At 37.6% G+C, this 21962-nt stretch overlaps 1 protein-coding gene across 9 annotated transcripts in view; it reads left to right on the forward strand.

Annotated features, from left to right (window-relative positions):
* BTBD3 (BTB domain containing 3) overlaps window positions 1–21621 on the forward strand; it is a 32821-nt gene extending 11200 nt beyond the window's left edge. For 6 of the 9 annotated variants that reach the window (XM_055346147.1, XM_055346101.1, XM_055346108.1 and 3 more), the window contains 4 exons: window positions 13952–14222; window positions 14729–14819; window positions 15398–15516; window positions 19074–21621. In XM_055346147.1, the coding sequence (XP_055202122.1) occupies window positions 14080–14222; window positions 14729–14819; window positions 15398–15516; window positions 19074–20106 (1386 nt within the window). In that variant the 5' untranslated portion in view covers window positions 13952–14079 and the 3' untranslated portion in view covers window positions 20107–21621. Of the gene's footprint in view, window positions 1–6485; window positions 14223–14728; window positions 14820–15397; window positions 15517–19073 lie in introns of those variants that run through there. The other 3 variants (XM_055346116.1, XM_055346083.1, XM_055346138.1) reach the window with 3 other exon arrangements.
* Window positions 21622–21962: the final 341 nt, after the last annotated feature.

Raw genomic sequence — 21962 nt, forward strand, 5'->3', positions numbered from 1 at the left:
AATTTTTGTGGCAGAAATTGTCATGTTTTTCTTGTATTCCCTATTTTGTCTACCTAATGTGCAAAAAAATTTTGGGGGGTGAATAGTTGAGAATTTTACTCTCAGAGTTGTTGATTTCTAGAAGAGTAAAATCAAAAGACTGATAGGTATAAACACCTAAAAGAACTTTTATTAAAACACTCTTAAGGGCTGGCCACCAATCATGTTTACAGTAAAATCCAAATTCCTTATGCTAGTCGAGTGTCAGTGGTTCCTATAGTTTTTGTTCTCAGGATTCTTAAACTCTTATTTTGAGAAACCCCGAGAACTTTTGTTTATAGAGGTTATATCTATTGTTATTTATTAAAGAGTAGAAATGAAAGCAAATAAAAACTTTATTTACTTACATGTTTAAAAATAAATAAATGTTTTGGGTCGAATCATATGATGAAAATCTCTTCTCCCAGGTAGGTAGGAAGGATATTTTAATAGCCTTTTCAGATTATTGAGAATATTCTTTAATACCTTGTCAACTTTGGTAGTTTTTTAAAGTTTAATTGCCATGTGAAACCATCAGTGAACTTGTACTCTTGTCATACTGAAATCCATTGGTCTGTCTTGCTTAAAATGGACCATTTTTTTTTCCTGTGCACGATTTTGTAATGTGAGTGCATTGTTATTAGAAAACATTGGTTCAGTGAGTTATGAAAATTTTTCAAATGTTATGTTTAATTATACAATATTAAAATATTATTCATTTAATGTCACCAATCTCATCAAGAACAGTCTTTAAATGTTGGGAAACTATCAAACTTAGTGATGTAATCAAAATTTCCAAAATTTTAATTTTTGCTTGACTTTATTTGAAGTGACACTTCATTCGTTTTTGAGAAGATGTCTGCTAGATATTTAAGTGAAAAAGCATATTTGGCAAATTTTCTCAAGTACAGTTGATATTCCATGAGAAAAAAAGGGTTGTTCACCTCTAAAACAATTGCATGAGTATTTTTTTCTCAAGGCAACCATTCTATCTGCAATTCACTAGAACTGCTTTGTGCATTTCATCACACAAAATATTAAGAGATGTGTGCTCAAGCGTCAAGGTTTAATTAAATCAACAGTTTTTACTGCTGCATCTCCCAGAGATTCCCCCATGAAACAGTACCTTGATTATGGCCAAGGAAGGCACAGGAGCTAATTTGCATTTGTGGAAGCTGTTTTACCACAGTTCCTAAATTCTCCTATTCCCCAGGTGTGGGGTGGGAGGAATGGGGAAAGATAGGTGATTTGATGGGTCCTTCAGTGCTTGTTCCCTTTGGCTGTTCAGGAACCATGGGAGTGATCGTCACTTCAGGTGGCTTAGGAACCAGCAACATCAATAGTGAAGAGTCACACAGCCAGGCAATGGTACCAGTTCTTTTGGAGCTTTCAAAGAAAACCTTCCCTTTTCTATTTGGAGCAGATGGCTCCTCTCATGAGGGCTCTTGGTTATGCATCACCACTACCAGATGTTACTAAGAGGTTTCAGAGGGCTTCAGTCACTTCTACCTATTTCAGATACTTTCTTAATCAGTGCATTTCAAAACTGCTTAAAATAATACCATAAAATCATTCATTCTTTAAACAACAGGCACAAAATAATATATTTACCTTATCCCACCTGCTCAAAAAATATATTTTTGATAGCCATTTTAAGTTATTTGGAAATCAAAGTTATTTTTTATATTTTGCCCACAATTCAAACCATTGCATTTTAACAGTTTGTTAATAAATCATCCCTACTAATGATTTTTAAAATCATTACTGGTGATAAAAATTTTCCTTTACTAACATGCAAGAGACTTGGCAGCTGTGGAGAAGATACTCAGCTATTTATTCCACTATTGATATTACTGTCTCCATTTATTCTTCCTTCAGTCTTATAAGAGAATATATTGATAGAAGTTGAGAATTCTTTATTTTTGGGAAAAAATCAAACACTTTTGTTTCTTAATAAATCATGACATGGAAATGCACATGTGTAAAAAGTGCACTTTTCTACTTGTGCTCATTTTCTGCAGTAATTTTAATGGGACATTGCCCATCCCTGGCACTGTGGTTTGTTTGCCATGTAGGCGTGAGTTTCCAGACTATTCACATAGGAGCCCTGTACACACAAGCCTGTTTTATTACTTTGTTTGAGGATTGGGTGTGTCTAAATGTAGTGGAAATTTATCCATTCAGTGTTAAGTACAAATGAAACACATTTCAAAGTAAAAGTCTCTTTAATTATCTATTTTTTTAGATTATTCATATGACTGCTTTCTTCCTTTCATGTGAATTTCTGAGAATTTATTATCCTTTCCAGTTCATTAAATTATTAAAATTCTCTACTGGTGCTATAAATAAATATGCCAGACCACGAATTGAGACTAGTTGATAAAGGCAGCTTTGTCTTAGTAACTGGGTCTTGCTTGTGGTTAACCCACACTTTAAATATGTGAATATCTGTACTACAGTGAGTTTTAGACTTCTGGTGAAGCAAAGCCTTGCTTTGAAACACATGTGGGGACTTGCTTTAAGTAGAGCCTTAGCATTGTCATTTGGCCTAGCTGCAAGATGAATGCAGTATTACTAAACTCCGTTTGTGCTTGGACATGTTCAGGAGAGCCTCGGGACACAGATATCTAGATTCTTTACCACTGTACCTCACATAAACCTGCACTCAGAAGATAGCTAGAAACATCATAGACCTCAGTTTCGGACCATTTTAAACCCCGGAAGAGTTGCACTCTACAAATGCACTCTAGGGTTCTAAATGGGCTTGGACATGCTGGACTCAATCCTTCCTGTTACACAATGATTGAAAGCCAGATGTGAGTGTGGTGCTTGTGGTGCTATTAACTCTTATTGGGAGATGTAGCCCTCAGAGAATTCAGTCTAATCAGACTACATAAGGCAGGATGGAATGTGAGAAAAGGCTGCATGGAGAGCGAGAGCCTCTAAGCACCAGGAAATCTTCCTTACTGAGTTGTCTTTGGACTGCATTGTGAAGCATGAATAGTCATCTGGTAGGTAGATTTGTAGGGAAGAAAGAGCAGTGAAGATTGCAAGAGGCATCAGGCTCATTTGCAGTGTGGGAACAGTCTTGTTTGCTAGGTGAGCCCATGAGGAAGATAAGATAGAGCTTACAGCCATGTTGTGGTGATTCAGAATGTGTTGTAAAACATGTGATTTTCTCTGAGAAAGGCGAGACAGAGTTTCTTTTCTTCCTGTGTAGATGCTTGGTCTGCAGTCCTGATGTACTAGTGGAGCAGGGGAGACCCATTCTTGTTTCACATGGTACCTCTTCAGGAAGAACAGCACAGAATAGTTGGTTAAAACTTGGCTATACACCACCTAATACTCCTTTTTGTTTCCTTTTTGATGCTATATTTTAAATTTTATGAGAGCGTATTACCTTAAATTCTGACATCAACTAAGTCTCCTATACTGCACTCTTACTGGGTCATGGCATCCCTATAGCTGGCTAGTAAAATGCTTATGCAGAGATGTAACACCTATTAATTTTGATCACCATTTTCAGAGACTGTCTGCTTTTCTTTTGTCTAGTTCCAGTCATGATCATTACCGAAGATTTTGTTTGGGTCCACATTAGCTCTGAACTGTGGTGACATGGTTGTTGTGTTAAAAAAACAAAGTAACAGTTGAATTGCCACTTGTTGAGGATATATTTGGATTTGAATGTTCATTAATCTTCAATCTGCTCATTATAGTTAAGGTACACATGTAAATACTGTCTGCCTGTTGTTTTGTGATGTAGAAATTAGGGAAACCCGAATTTAAAAACATTTTTTTATGAATACTTTTGACTCTAAATGAAACTCACTTGAGTGTTATTTTATGAGCAATTAAATTATTTTATTCTATACCTCTGGGCAGTTCAAGTACTGACCTACTTATATGGTAGCTCTTAATTAAAAAAAGAAATGCTTGCTGAATGTATATTAGAATTGAATTTTCATTTAAAATATCTTATTTTCTTAGTTCTGGCACATGCAGTGAAACTAAGTACAGAACCTTCTCAACTTTTATTCCGATTACAACAGCATGAGGGATGGAAACAACAAGGGAGTACTTTATCAGTGCCAAATAATTATTTTCTGCAGCAAATGGAAGCAGTCTCTGAATGTTACTTGGTGTTGATATAGTTAAGATTTTGCCAACCTTTATAGGACAATGTGCCTTTATATTGTGTCCTTCACAACAGTCATGGGGAATTGTATACTTTAAAGCTAATTAAAAGTAGCATAGAACCCATTTCTTAAATTTGCTTTTAGAACAGATTTTACTTTGAGTTTTTGCCAGAAGTTGCTTTCTATAATAATCCTCTGTTACAGGCTTCTAATTCTACTTGAATTTCTTGTTAGAAAACATTTTTGTGACTTGGTTTAGAAAAGTTAGGTGCCTTTTTCATTTTCGTTCGGTGGTCTCTACCCCAGAAGAGATAGGTTGGAAATTGGGTGTGAAGATGTCTTGTATAACTTCACATGTATTTGTATTTTCCCAAAGCACAGTTTTTCTCAGTGGAGATTTCTTACTTTTAGATCTTGCACCATTTGCTTAAAATAACTATCTTTTATTGTAGTCACATACATAGTAAAAGTGAAGGAAGACATTTCATTAGTGGAAACCCTTGTGGATTATGACAATCAATTCCTAAAATCGGTAACTGATTTTTTTCTATGTGATTTTGTTAAAATAAGAAATAAAAGCTTCCTCTTACCTTCCCCCAGCCTTGCCTTTACAAAACCTTATCTTGTTCACTTTACAGTGATAAAAATGTTAATCCTGTAGATACTTTTTACTAAGAGTTGTGGATATTGGGGAAATTGGTCTGTGACCTTTACCCCACTAATAACCAGTATCAATACACAATATCTGGTGGTTTGAGCATTGTCCCATTCCATGTGCTTATTGGAAAACAGTGGCTTTCCCAAATAGAGGAAAGCATTCTTTAGTTAACTCTTAATGAAGAAGGGCTTTGGCTTTTATTTTAATCTGATTGTGGAAATGTTTTTTGTTATTCCTAACATCAGGGGGAAAAATAGCACCTGCCTAAAGTAAAAAAAAAAAAAAAAAAAATCTATGAAAAAATGTTTTTCTTTCATTAGCACACAATTTTCTTCCTGTCAACTGAAGCCAACAGCCAACCTAAAGAAGGCTACAGCAAAGTTGTTCCATTCTAGCATTTCCAGTAGGATTAATGTCCCCTGTTGGATCAGTACAGTCTCCCTTCTGGCCTGCTCAGAAGAGACTTCCTGAAGCCTGATTTTACTTCTGTTTGGATAAATTGTTTTTAAGTACCCAGATCAAAGTCATAGATGTTAATAGGATCATTGTATTACAATACTAATGTTTCTTTCTGGATGCAGGGCTCCATCACCCATCCCAGGACCCTGGGATTATGACCTGAGCCAAAGGTAGCCGCTTAACCGACTGAGCCACCCAGGTGCCCTGAAAATAATAACTCCTAAGCAGTCATTTAGCTCTAGGTTTAATCTATATATAGTGTTGTTGTAAGTTAATCTTTGATTGACAGATAAAGTATCTTCAGCAGATATTACCCAGAGAATGAATAGGCTTCTGTTAATCAAGTTTATAGAAATGTATAGTTGTACACCATGAGAAAATGTTAGAAATGCATTGTATTAATGCTGGAACTCTTACTAATAGAAATTCTCATTTTGGAATTTCCATGTAGACTTTCTACCATATCATTGGTTATCATAGTAGCAGTCTCAATTGAGAATTATGATTATATACTGTTTCAAAAATGACTATTTGATGAAAGCTTAATTATTCTAATGTAGTTGAGCCAGAATTCTGAGCTGCCATCTTGCCCGGTTAGGAGAATAATTAACCAACCTAAAGAAGAGCACCTTTTCTTTCTGTTGAATTATTTACCTTATTCACTGACTACAAATTGCCATCAGTTGTAAGATATGCTATTATTCTATATACCAAGAAGAAAGGGAAGAAAAGGCCTAGTAGTTGTACTCATGAGATTCCCATCAATTATAAGATAAACCCAATTTCAGAAATATTAAATATTAGCTGAGTTGATTACTCAAGTAATGTTGAGTAACGATAATATTAAAATGTAAAGGAGATTATATTAATCAGTAATTCTGCCAAACATAAAATTTCTTTAATCCTAGAAATCTAGAATTATAAAAAATTAAAATAAGATTATATAGTCATGGGATCCCTGGGTGGCGCAGTGGTTTGGCGCCTGCCTTTGGCCCAGGGCGCGATCCTGGAGACCCAGGATCGACTCCCACATCGGGCTCCCGGTGCATGGAGCCTGCTTCTCCCTCTGCCTATGTCTCTGCGCCTCTCTCTCTCTCTGTGACTATCATAAATAAATAAAAATTAAAAAAAAAAAAAAGATTATGTAGTCAGCACTTTATACATGTGGAAATTTACTAGGAGAACATCTAGGGTATATAAAAATTAGCAATTGATTATCGTTTACCAAAGTATATTAAACTCTATAAAAGAATTCATAGTAGTAATCCTTTTAAATAGCTATCTTTCAAGTATCTCATGATAAATTTTATATACTGTTCCTTCTCAAGATCACTTCATTTAAATATGATAGAGAGGGCAACCCTGGTGGCCCAATGGTTTAGCGCTGCCTCCAGCCCAGGGTGTGATCCTGGAGACCCAGGATCAAGTCCTATGTCAGGTTCCCTGCATGGAGCCTGTTTCTCCCTCTGCCCCCCCCCTCTCTCTCTCATGAATAAATCAATAAAATCTTTATGAATTAAATAAGAAAGAAAAGGAAGGAAGAAAACTTGGGATTTAGATGAAGTTGTTTGGTATCCCAAGTGTGCATATAGACACAGTTATAAGCATGAAATATCATATTAAATACCATATGGAATTTTTAAAAGAATTATTGTTCCTGCTTTCAAAGAATAGACACATTCTACCTTTCTGCATATTTTCCAAGTTGGTGTAATTTAAGATTAACAGGAGCTTTGTGGTGAAAAGGAAATGACTTAGTGAATCTGTCCATGAGCTTCATTCTTCCAGCCAGCACTGGGGTATGCCATCAGTCTTAGTTAGCACCCTTGGTGCTACAGTTAAAACTAGTTCATTGTTGAGAGGGGCCAAGTTGAGTTGCTTGTGTAGACATTATTATGTGTTCCATAGATGGACTACTTGTAGTTTTGGGCTCTCTCATAAGGTGGGTACAGCAGAGACCTGCCAACAGGTGGTCTCACAGGTTTGAAGTCCAGTGGACAACTAGCCTAGAGTATGGGTTCCAGGGGCAGCAGATTTGTGCATCGGGTGGGGACTTGATCACAGTGTACAACACAGATGTTAATAGTTGAACCTCACCAAAATCCCAGTAAGATCCTCAGCAACTTAGGACCTTCTTGGCCGGTGAGCGAGGCTTGAGCAAGATTGCAGATGGGATGAAATGTCAGTAGTTGTGAAGCCTGGAAGATTATAAAGGCAGGGAACCAGATTAATCTTTGGGTTTTGGTTGTCCCAGAAGATTGTATCACAAATGTTTCCTGCTTTAGGCACAATTGTTACTAATAGTGAAAGCTTGCCTTTTGCAAAATGTTTTCAACATTTATCAAAATGCTTTCACAAACAGGTAATCTTGCCTTCACAGGAAACCTGAGGGTTGAATGGGTATTTGGCAGATGAAAAAAAACGAGTCTAATGGATACTAAATAACCTTAAGGTTACTTCTTGTTGGCTCTTGCTTTTTTCACTATATCATGCTGCCAATGCTTGATTCCATATTTATTTTTATATTTAGAAAGCATATAGTCCGTTTTCCAGCAGCTGTTGCTATCTTTAGGGACTGCCAACATTTTGTTGCCTTTTTTTTTTTAACCTCCTAAATTGCAAGCATAACTTTAGCTCAGTATTGAAAAGTAAGCAAAAACAAAACACTATTCCATCACGGCTTATCAGGTTAAGTTAAAATTACTCTCCTCTGTGATGGTCTGTCAGTAATTCTTGGAAGTGATACTGATTTCCACAGTCTACCCTACCTTGTTTAAACCCCAGTTAACCTCACTCTGTAGCTGTTTAGATATTTTGTGGGAACCCAAATACAAGTCCAGACAAGGAGTTCAGAGTTAGAGCAGTTAAACAAGAGTTGCCCCCGTTATTAGTTGTCGACATAGGATTTGTTGGTGTAAACCGTAAGTGCCTGGTTTTTCCAACTTTTCATTTTACCGGAGAGCCTCTTATGTTTTTGAGCAGATTACTCATGGCCCTTAGGCATTTTTTATGTTCCTTCCTGTTACAGTTCCTTTCCATTTCTCCCCAGAAAGTATCCTAGAACTCTTCCTACAGGGTGCAGAATATATGTTCATGTTTTTCATATCTGTAAATTTTGCATATTTTAATTTTAAGTAGATGAGAAATATGAAGGTAAAAATGAGGGGTAATTAACTGTGGATGGAAATTAGAATGAGTGGAACAAAATTAGGCGACCAGTCTGGAAATCTGCATTCTAGTCCAGACATTGCACCACTGCTTAACCCTTCACAAATCCCTTCTGGATACCTAGTCATCTTACCTATGGAGAGAGTTACATTAAATGATTTCTAGAGCCCCTTTCAAGTTCCAAACCTCATTCACGTCCCCAAACTGAATATATAAGATTCTACCAAATAAAGAGGGATGTCAAGCGGACCTTCCAGTGGTGAAGAAGATGATCTATGTGAGCCTAAATTCTGTTGATAATCTTATTATTGGGAATTGAATGAAAGGAAATAAAGATGATTGAACTTCCTGACAATTGTAAAAATCATCCAAAACCCACAATGACTGGCTAATCTCTTAAAGTTGGTTCCTAATCTTGCTCACTATCATATGCCAGCCACCTAACACAGTGCATGATCAGTATGTTGTATTTTAAGTACAGGTTTTGCCTCTATCTGAAAGTACAGCATACCTGTGAAACCCTTTGTAAGCCAAAAAGGCATAAAGAAGCAAGTACCATTAATTCGTTTGGAAAAAGTTTTGAGTGTCCCCGGAACCAAAAAATGACTTCTCTCTGGCTTTTCTGATAGAATAGAACACATCTTGCTAATAGATGCACAGAATAAATCAAGATAAAGCACAGATGTTCACAGAGTTCAAAGCTCTGATGGCTTGATGCTGAGTGTAGTTCCCAGGGAAGAATTTTGATGGGGCCACTTTTCTCAGGATGTGTGCTGCCTCTGTAATGGCTCACTGCAAAACATGCTGAATGCTATTTTTGCTTTTTACCTTTTTTCATAAAAGCAAAAATTCTTTGGATTTCCTTTAGCTAGTCAAAATAGATATTAATGTAGGTCTTCGTAAAAGCAAAGTACAAAATGTGGACTTTCAAAAAGTGAGAGATACATGTATATACTTCCATAAAAGATTGATGGGCTTCTTGACCAATTTACTTCATTAGGACAGATTAACCATGTCTTATAACAACTTTAAAATTCAGGAGGCAAAAAAAAAAAATTCAGGAGGCATAAGAATAAATGATACTGGGACACCTGGGTGGCTCAACGGTTGAGCATCTGCCTTTGACTCAGGGTGTGGTCCTGGAGTCCCATATAGGGCTCCCCTCGTAGAGCCTGCTTCTCCCTCTGCCTCTGTCTCTCTGTCTCTCTCATGAATAAATAAATAAAATCGTAAAGAATAAATGATACAATGCTAGTTGAAATTTTGGAGGCAAGATATGAAAGTACATTTGGAGCTGGTATCCTTTATCCACCCTTCAGCTTAATGGGTGATGTTTTTGGGTTGCAGATTCAATAGATTGGAGTTTTAACTCCAAATTTAATTTCTCAGGGGGAAAAGAAGCCATAATTTGTGTTTAAAGAAGTGGACTATAGATATGAAAGCAGAGAGGAAAGTGACATATAAATATTTTGTATAATCAAATCAATTAAAAATTTTTATAACATTTTATTGTGTTCGGTCTGGGTCATGGATTGCTCTGAATGATGGATGATAACTGTGGCTCCTTTTTCCAGGAAAATAAATGTACACTCCCAGTTGTTCATTCCATTTGTTGATGCAGCTATTGCTTTCTTCCCCTTAGTCCAAGTTCTTGATAAAAGAGAGCCCTGGAATGTTAAATTCTGAAAGCTATTAGAAATCATCTAGACCAGTATCACTTAAACTGTGTTATGAAAGCAATAAAATGAATTAAGATCAACATTAAAAATAAAAGAGAAAAATCAGATCGAAAATATCTATACTATCCTAATAAGCTAAGCGTTTTCTGTAAACTATCTTTCCATTTGTGCGTGAATATGTGCTAATACTGAGTCCAAATATATAATGCATTTCTGACTGAGGATTGAAGGTAAAGATGGAGAAACAGTCATCTAGAGAACCTCTTCATATTATTGCTGAGAACTTGAGGCCCTTAAAAGCTAAATGATTTATCAGACTCCCCTCCCCTCCAACACACACACACTTCAATTTTTTGTGGCCGAATGGGGACTGAACCACATTATGTGATTGCTAGTTTTGCTGTACCAGAATATATATTTTTTGAAAGAAATCTGAGTAGATTATTTGAAAATATTAAATGCTTAATTTATTTCAACTTGGCATTCCTTAATCTTTTATTTTTTCCCACAAACGTGATCTCTGTTGTCCTATAAAATAATCTGAGCATGAGCTTCTTTTCCAGAGAGTCGAAAAATATTTTGAGGCCTCTTAGTTGGCTGTCCACACACGTGAATCCTAGAATTTTGACATTTAGGGCCTAATCAGAAGGCCCTAATTTTATAATAAGATATGAAGATTAAGTTTTATGATCAAACCAAGTTAAATCATTTTAAATTTTTTTAACATTCACTTGATAATTGAATGCGAAACATGGCTCCAGATGTTGATACTGGATCATTGGGAGACCCCGTAATCTTCCTTATTTTAATCTCATATGAGGTTTTCTCAAACTTGAATGTCCTACAGATTACCTAGAGGGTCCTGTTAAAATGCATTTCTGATCCAGAATCTGGATGAGATTCTGGATTTCCGGCAGGCTCCCAGGAGGTTCCGCTGCTGCTGTTGAGGCTGCTCCATGGACCACACTTTGATGAGCAAGGACTTGGTGTTACTTTTTAAACTGTGGTAGGAAAACGAAGCTCTTAAGAAGCTTTCTATGTCATGATTTTACTAACATTTTCATGCTTTTCAATTTGATTATAAAAGTTAAAATGCCATTTAATTTTTGTATTTCAGAACATTTTTTTTGTATTAACATTTCTTTAAAACAGCCATACTCCTCAGTCCCACATTTCTTGAGTGACAATGACCCTCTTTGCAGTATTATTCTAGGGGATTCAGATTGAGCAGTGCTTCATGTAATTAGTATATTCAAGCTTTTCCACAAAACTTAATTTTCCAAATACCTAAAACCTTTAATATCAGAAAGAACATTTTCTAAAATATTATATGATTTTCTTAAGCTGTTGCGCACACTTTTTATTTTAGTGGTGTAAGAGCAGTGTTCAAGCCTTTCTTGGTAAAAGGTGTTGAACTGCATATGAAATGAATAAAAACCACAAAGCCTTCTAAGGAGCTTATATCTACTTTTATCTTGTATCTGCTTTTTATGCTTGTTCTATTTTGTCTGTCCAGTTGACAATTATTAGTATGTCTGTCTCAAAGCAGCTTATTCTTTCCATTCTAATTGGTCACTATCTTCACCTGAAAGCCAGGTCTAATCCTGGTTAGAAGGACCTCCCTATCAGTGGGGGCTTTCCAAGGAGTTGGTGTCAGGAAGCTCAGTAGCAGTTAAACAGAAGAAAAATCTTTTGGTTTTAACCATATCCTGGGTAGTTAGGTCAAATGGGAACAGATTTGTTTCTTCATACCTTTCACCACATGCTTTTAAAAACTAGTCTCTAGATCTCTCTCTGTGATGTGTGACTTGAGAGGGTGTGTGTGTGTGTAGGGGGGTGGGTAGCCCTGTGATTGGGGACACAGTAATTATAAGTAAGAGCACTCAGGGTCCATCTAAAATGGGGATGAATAGCCTCGTGGTAAAGACCATTGGTTCTCTTCTATACACAGTCTATCTTGTACTGGCTTTGCAGTTTTAAGAGTAATAATGATGACAATAAAGAGGATATTCCTAAAAAAAAAAAAAAAAGAGGATATTCCTTGGTTCAGTCTCATGATTTAGGGCCTCAGGGATTAAAAGTTTGGTTTCGGTTTGTTCTCTGAGTAGATTATTAGTTACAATGACCATCATAGTGCATTCGTTCAGCCCTTACTGTGTCAGGGACTCATTATTCAGATGAATGCTGTGCAACAAGCAGGGCCGTGGCCGAGAAGATTGAGCCAGGAGTGGGGGTTAGCAAATGGCTGCTGCACCTGGAACAGATGAGAGTAATCCAGATAGATGGGGTGGGATTAAATTTCCTCATTAGTCCCTCTCTAGAAATAAATATATGTGGAACCTGTAGCAGGGTTTGTTTTTTCTTGCTCAACAAAGCTAGAGTTTGTTGTGGGATTCACATCCATGAAAACCACATACGTAGTAGTTTATATTCTTCTGATTCAAAGCAGAGAGAACCTGTTTGCATTTTAATTAGGCAGCATCAGAACATTTATCATTTTGAATAGCCTTTTTACTGGGTTTGTGTTAGAAGTTGTGGATTATATTCTTTAAAATTATTACAAGTTAAATAAAGCCATAACATTGAGGCCGGATTTTGAGATCCTGCGCAGGGCCCATCTGATGTATTTTTAGTGAATTATAACCTTTAAATACTGATTAAAGGTTACAGATTTGTTTCATTTGAATCTTATTTTCATATCTAAAATTTGTCTGTTTCAGTACAGCTAAACCTAGTGGTATAATCTTAGTCAAATTTAAAAGTATTTTCTGATCTGGGACTCCTGTCAAAGATCAACATAGGAACTAGAAAATGTTAGGAGGTAAAATGAACACATGACCTCATCTCTCTTATTTTACACTAGACTATAACTTGCGTTCAAAGAGACTGGAAAAAGAAAAACAACATTCCTTTCCATTAAGCTGTCATAAATGTGTTGTTGAGTATGGTTTTGCTATTAATAATCCCTTTTAGCTGGAAGAATGGAGGATTTTGTTTGAAGTATCTGAAACTAAATGCTGCTGGGATAAAGATTTTACTAGAAACACAGAGTAGTTACCAGTCCCTACCCTTTGTTAATTGATCCTGCTTGTTTAACTGGGGAAATAAAAATGTACATCTACTGCAGAGAAATCTGTGGGCACAAACTATTCCTTTCCTGTTTGCAGATGTATTTCATAGGTTGTTTTTCTTACCTAAATATACAATAATACAGGAGACAACAGAATGCAACTACTGTTCCTTTAATACCAGAGCTATGCACGTTACAATAGGTGTCACTGTTTTGCTTGGTCCAATCATGATTGGTGACTTCAGCTATTGGCTCCCAGCACTGGCTGTCTGACTCCATCTGCAGGGCTGTAATACCTACTCTCCTCCGATCCATTCACCATACAACTTCAGCCGGCTGAACAGACTCGCACGGCTCCAGCACATCTTGCTAACCTAATTCAGAAAACAAGTGCTACGTCTCTCTCTGCCTGTCATCTGTGCTCAGCGTAGCATTTTCAGGTGATCTAGGAAACTGGGTTATTTTTATGAGCACATAAGAGCAATAGGAATCATGATGGAGATGTATTTAGCAGACCCAGTACTGGATAAAACTTAAAGCCAGTTTCTATTGAACATAGTGAAAAGGTCACCTTGTCCGGCTGAGAGAAGAAGCAAAATAGCAGCTTGTTGGTTTCTGTTAACATCTTGGCTCATGCTAGCCTCTTTTCTTTGATGTTTGCACCAATTTGGGATATCTAGCTATAAAGAAAGACATACTGTACTCATGGTAGATGACAAGGAAAAGAACATGAAATGTCTCACCTTCTTCTTGATGCTTCCAGAGACGGTAAAGAATAGGTCCAAGAAAAGCTCGAAGACAAATACCAGCAGCAGCAACAGCGGCAGCAGCAGCAAGTTGCCCCCAGTTTGTTATGAAATAATTACCTTGAAGACTAAAAAGAAGAAGAAGATGGCTGCTGATATATTCCCTCGTAAAAAACCAGCCAACTCCAGCAGCACCACTGTCCAGCAGTACCACCAGCAGAATCTCAGTAATAACAACCTTATTCCGGCCCCAAACTGGCAGGGTCTTTATCCTACCATTCGAGAAAGGTAAGTGCCAGACCAACATATTTACTTTAAAAGTTTTCCTGTGTTGAAGTTTCTGCTTTTGCACAACCTGTAATGTATTTTAACATAAATCTGTGTTTCCTCTTTTCCCAGAAGCTTTATTGGTAATGGAAAACTGCCTTGTATCTTTTCCAAAACAGTACAGCTGTTTTCCTCTTAGATAAAAATGTTTCTGCAAGCTGTAACATTTAAGTGACAGGCTTGTGTCTACGGACCATGGAAGGTTTGAAGATAGAAACCTATTATTTGTCCTTAGTCTTATGAAAAGTTTGGATAACTTTTTGCTTTTTTTTTTTTTTTTTAACTTTAGTTACTTCCCATGTGTTTGCAATGATCACAAACAGTTGTTTAGTGGAATCTGTATTTGGTAGTTCTGCCCTGAAGTTACTAAACTTTGCTAAGCTTGCGAGTCTTGTGGGATTTGCATGTTGGGAGGGGGTATTAAAAATGCTGGCTGCTGTGAATTAATAAATTGCCTCTGTTTATAGAAATGCAGTGATGTTCAATAATGATTTGATGGCAGATGTACATTTTGTGGTTGGGCCACCAGGTGGGACTCAGCGGTTGCCAGGACACAAAGTAAGCAACAGCTGCATTACCGGTTTAGTCCTGAGATTTACAAAGAGGGACCCTCTCCTCTCCATAAGCCTGAAACTTGGTTGGGGTGGGCAGCTTGCCGATGGCAGGCAGTGCGTGTTTCGCCCATCACAGAGAAGGCATAGCCTCTCCAAAAGGTCTTAGCCACGCTTAATTTTTTTTCTTTGTTTCTTTCTACCGTGCTTTACATCCCACACAAAAATATGCCCTCTGAACTCTCCAGTCATGGGAAGTTGTTGTGACAGGTTAGGAAAGTCATGTTTACTCTTCCCCTAGAAATTTGGTTAGATAAGCTTTTATTTTATTTATTTTGTAATGAGGGAACTTACACATTAATCCCTGAAAGCTTTGAGGTAATTAGCAGCATAAAGACTGGCTTGCATGAACATCTATCTTCTGCTTTCACAGCAGGATACACATTAGACCTTGGCTTTGAAGAAAGAGCAGGTGTAGTTGCTTCATGTCCACTAAACCTGATTGCTTGGAGTTGTTTTTCTGGACTGATTTACTGAAAATGCTTTCAGTTTAATGCATGAAATAAGATTTCCCTTTCTCCACAGTATGTTTTAGCTGTTGGGAGCTCTGTGTTCCATGCAATGTTTTATGGAGAACTTGCTGAGGACAAAGATGAAATCCGTATACCAGATGTCGAACCTGCTGCTTTTCTCGCTATGCTGAAGTAAGCATCGTTCATTTGCTTAGAAAGAGTTTGTTTATGATGTGTTTGTACTCTGCCGGCTTCACAGTTAAATATAAGTTCTGTGTAACTGAAAGGGAGAATGCTGAAGAAAGAGGGTGCTGCTTACCTTGTAAATGTTTTTGGAGAAAACTACTGTGCATATTTTGGGACAAAAGCATGTGGAATGGTGGCATTTGCAATGACACCTTGGCATGGGATTTGAGAGCAAGTGGCACGGATAGTGATTTGATTTTTTTAACGACTTAAAATTAAAAATCACTTTGTCATGGAGGATTGTCTATTACAGTGTGTTCTCTCTGACAGCATTGTGTATGAAGAAGTCTTTAAAGATATAAATTATATTTTGTTTCACAATTCCAGAAATTCTATACTCCATTTAAGTACCATTAGTTAAGAGATTCCTGAATTTTCTAGGAATTATTGTTTCTTGTCAGCAGATATAAAACTTACTGTGTTAGGGATGCCTGGGCGGCTCAGAGGTTGAGAGTCTGCCTTTGGCCCAGGGCATGATCCTGGAGTCCTAGGATCGAGTCCCACATTGGGCTCCCTGCATGGAGCCTGCTTCTCCCTCTGCCTCTCATGAATAGATAAATAAAAAATCTTAAGAAAAAAAAAATATTTAAAACTTACTGTGTTAAAATATCTGATCTTTGTATGTACATACATACCATACATACAGGTACTCTTACATACAACCGGATACCATTTCTCAAAGATAAAGAAATATTTGATAGTAGAAGAAACATTTTTGAGAGAGATGAATAGTTTTCTATAGTTTTATATGTATTTTTACAAGAAAATTTTAATTGGTAATATAAAAATATAAACATGTAAGATATATACTTAAAAATATGATCAGCTTCTTTGATGTGCACTGGTGTTAGTGTGATAAGTAAGGTTTCATGATTTTTGTTAAATCCTTACTCTAGCACACCAAGTATATCAAGAGTTCAAGGTTATCTGCTTCTGTGGGCATTTTGGTTCCCTGGAATAAATGTGTTTGTTAAATTTTTCTGTGTCAACAACTTGGACGATAATCCCACAAATGGTTAAAATGTTGCAAGATATTTATTGTCTATTTCTACTGAGAAATAAGTACTATAGTCAATTGTAGAACTTAAAAGTATTCAATTCTTTATCTATGTTGTAGTTTTGAAATCAGATTGCTTCTGACTGAAACTTCACAATGGGAAATAGGGAAATGAAAGATAAGTGAGCATGTAAAGTACCAAAAGGTAAACTAATCCACCACTTTTAAACAACCAACACTTAGTGACCTTTATAATCTTCTAGAGGTACATGTACAGAAACCAGTTTTACCTGAGGGTTTTGTTTTTTTTTTCCAGTCAAGTCAGCTTTGTATATTTGACATTGTCTCTTGCTGAGGAGAACGCCAACACTAGTTCAGCATTTTGACTGCACTGCAGTCCAGTAGAGTGTCCTGTTGTTTCAGCCAGAATAGATACATAATTAAGAAACACAAGTAAGAATTATAAAGTTACATTTCACTCAAGTCATTCTGTAGGCATTTTTTCTTACAAATACATTACCTAGAATATATCTCAATACAGCTTTTTAAAATGATACATACTGTGGTAAGAATCAGAAATGAAGTAAGGTGCCGTTTGCTGTTGGGCCATAGTTAGTGCTGCACTGTTGCCATGGACAGTGGGGGCCAGGTTTTCCAGACCATGCATTGTATGGCTGAGTAGCCAGTATTCCTAGAAAGGGAGTTGTCAAGAAAAGGGGGAAGACTGCTCACTTGACAATCCGGGGTAAGAGGCACAACGTGCTGACCTTGTTCAGATTCTTCCCCAACATCCTGGTTCTCAGGTCAGAACATCACTGAGCTGCCGGTATGTTGTGAGTTAGTCTTGCCAGGTATATTATGGCTTAGCATATCAGAAGAGAAGAGCTTCTAGGGAGCAAAAATGGAAGTTTCATTTGTGATTGTGGATGTTTTTCTTATTGTCATCACTGTGGGATTTTTTACTTGTGCAGAAGCCATTGCTAATCTTTTGTCATATATGTTTTACTGATTTAAAATGTAGAAATTAAAGGAAAACTTCACAGCAAGTAGCTAAACATCTTAGCATTAGCTAGAAAAATATAAAAATTAAGTATTAACAATATGTATTTTTCACCCGTATGTAGTTCTCACTGACTCTCATACTCAATCATACCAGTCTAAAAGAAGCAGATGATTTTTGTCTTTACATACCATTTTGGGAGGCTGCCACCATTCCCCCAAATCACAAGAAATGTTCTCTCATCCTGACATAGGGATATCTTACAGAATCATAAAAATAAGTGCATATTTGGGCTTTCTTGCTTTTTTTGTCTTTTAATTAAATATATCCAGAAATAATAGTCTTTAATTCTGAAGGTAGAAGAAATGTGTGGAGAAGAAAGAGTTTAGAGTTTGAAGGAAAAAAAAAAAGCCAGATAAAAAGCCTATGTTGGATTGTTGAAATTCATATTTGATAATCTGTTGGACTTTAAAACTACTTGAAAAATATCTTGCTTAATTTCAGGTTTTATTTTGTGTTAAGGAAAAATTCAAGTCCTGCCTAGTTAAAAGAATTAAGATGTAATCATTGCCAACATTATAGTACTAAAGGCATTTGTTTCTTTCTGAATGTACAGAAAATTTAAAAATAAAATTATGTATGTCTGTGTATATATATGGAGAGAGAGAGCGCACTATTCTAAAACATAAGATCATTCTTTTAAAAAAAAGATTTTATGTATTTGTTGGAAAGAGAGAGAGAGCATGAGGAAGGAGGGGGGTGGCAGTGGGAAGAAGCAGACTCTCCACAGAGCAGGGAGCCCAGCAGGACATAGGCTCCAGGACACAGGGCTCAATCCCAGGCAGGACCTCTGGATCATGACTTAAGCCGAAGGCAGACACTTAACCAACTGAGCCACCAAGTGCTCTGGAGATTATTATTTTTTTTTTTAATTTTTATTTATTTATGATAGTCACATAGAATGAGAGAGAGAGAGAGGCAGAGAACACAGGCAGAGGGAGAAACAGGCTCCACGCACCGGGAGCCCGACGTGGGATTCGATCCCGGGTCTCCAGGATCGCGCCCTGGGCCAAAGGCAGGCGCCAAACCGCTGCGCCACCCAGGGATCCCTGGAGATTATTTTTTGATTAAATATAAGATGGTGTATTTAACAGAAATTTTGCTATTTTTTGCTAATACTAACTTTGGTGTATAGTTTTTTTTTTTTTTTTTCAAACAGCTCTAGTATCTTTTTTTTTTTTTTTTTGAGAAGACATTGAATGTAGGTTATAAAATAGAGGCTAGAATGGTAACAGAAAGTTAATGTCTTTAGTTGTACAAATTTACTGCTGAGTTGAAATATTAATAATTAATGAACATATTTCAGATGTTCCCTTAATCCCAATCATTTTTATAATAACTGTCACATAAGATGATTTTCTTGGAACTAACTTGAAAGTAGTTGCATCTTGCTGGACACATTGATTTTGTGAAAATTCCATTTACATGCTGTGTGCTCTCTTTCAGATATATCTATTGTGATGAAATTGACTTGGCTGCTGACACAGTGCTGGCCACTCTTTATGCTGCCAAAAAGTACATTGTCCCTCACCTCGCCCGAGCCTGCGTTAATTTCCTGGAGACCAGCCTGAGCGCCAAGAACGCCTGTGTACTCCTCTCCCAGAGCTGCCTGTTTGAGGAGCCAGACCTGACCCAGCGTTGCTGGGAGGTGATCGATGCCCAGGCTGAGTTAGCTCTCAAGTCTGAGGGATTCTGCGATATCGACTTCCAGACTCTAGAAAGTATCCTCCGCAGGGAAACTCTGAATGCCAAAGAAATTGTGGTTTTTGAGGCAGCTCTCAACTGGGCTGAAGTGGAATGCCAGCGACAAGATCTAGCTTTGAGCATTGAAAATAAACGCAAGGTCCTTGGAAAGGCACTTTACTTAATCCGCATACCCACAATGGCCCTGGATGATTTTGCAAATGGTGCTGCCCAGTCAGGAGTTTTAACTCTCAATGAGACCAATGACATTTTCCTCTGGTACACTGCAGCCAAAAAGCCCGAGTTGCAGTTTGTAAGTAAAGCCCGCAAGGGCCTCGTCCCCCAGCGCTGTCACCGTTTCCAATCATGTGCCTATCGTAGCAACCAGTGGCGTTACCGGGGCCGCTGTGACAGCATCCAGTTCGCAGTTGATAAGAGAGTGTTCATTGCTGGCTTTGGGCTGTATGGCTCCAGCTGTGGTTCTGCAGAGTATAGCGCCAAGATTGAACTCAAGCGGCAGGGCGTTGTTCTGGGGCAGAACTTGAGCAAGTACTTCTCAGATGGCTCCAGCAATACTTTCCCCGTGTGGTTTGAGTACCCAGTGCAGATTGAACCAGACACCTTCTACACAGCCAGCGTGATACTGGATGGAAATGAACTCAGCTACTTTGGACAAGAAGGCATGACGGAAGTTCAGTGTGGCAAGGTGACTGTCCAGTTTCAGTGCTCCTCAGATAGTACCAATGGCACTGGGGTGCAAGGAGGGCAGATCCCTGAACTCATATTCTATGCTTGAAAACACCTCCCAAAGCAGTGTGAGCTCTGAGGTGCGCATCTGGTTCCTACTTGCTTATACTTAGCTCATCTGCAGATCAGCGCAGGTAATTCGTAATGAATGAAGCTGTAGGCAGTTTCTTAATTTCTTTCAAACTTTTAATTATGTATAGGCAAAAATGCAGCATTCAGCTTTTAACTATATGCTTAAAAGAGCCAAGTTCTTATTAAGGCTTTGTGGTTTTTAGAGTTGCATCTATACACCCGAGGAGAATTTGTGCTCTTTTCCAACTGCTCCATTGACCTCCCAGTTTTGTGTCTCTCAGAATTTCTGGGGCTTTATTTTGACAATAGAAATAAATATTCTAAAATAATAATGAGTTATTTTTAAAGAGAACTTCCCCCCTCTCCCCAAATTACATGTAAACCTCAGTGTACAATTTTGAAAGAAGCTTTGCTTCGTAATAAATAATAATGTAGAAAGTAGGCGATAGTTTTGTTTAGCTCTTGTTTCATTTTAAGTATTTTACTCTGGGCATTATTTTTTCTTAAATCCAAAATTCATAAGATTGTTAAATGTTAAACACTGCAAAGTATCAATGTAAAATAGGAAATTGGGTGTTTGCTTAGGCCAGGACTTCTACTACAAGCAGGTTTTTATCTTTTTAGTTTAGAAGGCAAACTATTGCAGTACAGACACTTCTTTTGGAACTAAATTACACATTTTTATTATCATTGGGGAAAATCACAAGCCTATTAATTTAAAATAAAACAGCTTAGAAAGGAAACCTAAAGAAGTCCCATTCTACAAATAGTCTATTTGATGGCATGATAGAACACACCATTTGAAAAAGCCAGTCTTCTCCCCACTTTGCTTCTGATCCCCACTATTTGCTTGTTTTTATAAGTCATACTTTATAGAATTCTTATGCCCTTTTTCCCATGAAAAGAGGACCAAACAATTCTTCAGATTTGTAGAGTAACAATTAGTTTTGTAGCACTACATGTTAATGTAATAAGATACTTTTATTCTTTGATTTTTCTTTTTTCTTTTTAATCCAAAATACACTTTACCTGATCTACTTTGACCACATACTATCTTCTTAGTTATAATTATGTCCTGTTCCTAGACTGCTAGAATTTGGTCTTTGGCTATCTTAAAGTGCCAATATATGCCTGCAGGGTTTTTTAAAATAAGTCTGGAGCGATACATTTGATTGTACCTGATACTCACTGCATCAGCATCACATCCGGCCCTCTTATTTTTACATGGCTAATGTAAACAAAGGAGGGAAAAGCTCATCCAAAAATTCTCCTTCAGTGATGGCTTGTGATGGTTTAGTGCCTGTGACCCTGGTAGTGTCCAATGTGTTCACTGCCAGTTGAAGTATCCATGTCTTTCTGGGCAGCTTTTCTGCTCAGTGTGATCCTGAGATGGCTTCCCCCACCACCCAGAGTGTGGTCCCTGGCCGCCTCCTTCTCCTGCTCTGCGAGTCCCAAGCTGGCTTGTCTGGAGCCAGGGGTTAGTCCTGGGGTGGGTGGGTGGGTGTGTGCACGCTGTGGGCGTCCATGCATGTCCATGTGCATGCAAGTGTGTTTGCCGACTCAGGCATTGTCTCCTCCCTGCCTGGCCAGTAAGAGGTCAGACAGAAATGGTCCCCATGCTGGCCCTAGCAAGGCCCCAGTAAGTGACTACCCTTATCTTATTCAGTGTGCTTCTGGGCCACTTCCCGGCCCCCCCCCCCCACTCGTGGGCTTGTTGCTTCTGGCCAGCTTCCCTGGTGGAGGAGAACACTGGATTATGGGAAATGTTTTAATCATGTTTGCCATTACCTATGCCTGTTAGTATAGATGATCAAAAGCTGTTACTGGTGATTT

This window comes from Nyctereutes procyonoides, unplaced genomic scaffold (assembly GCF_905146905.1).
Source record: "Nyctereutes procyonoides isolate TBG_1078 unplaced genomic scaffold, NYPRO_anot_genome, whole genome shotgun sequence".
Lineage (NCBI taxonomy): Eukaryota > Metazoa > Chordata > Mammalia > Carnivora > Canidae > Nyctereutes > Nyctereutes procyonoides.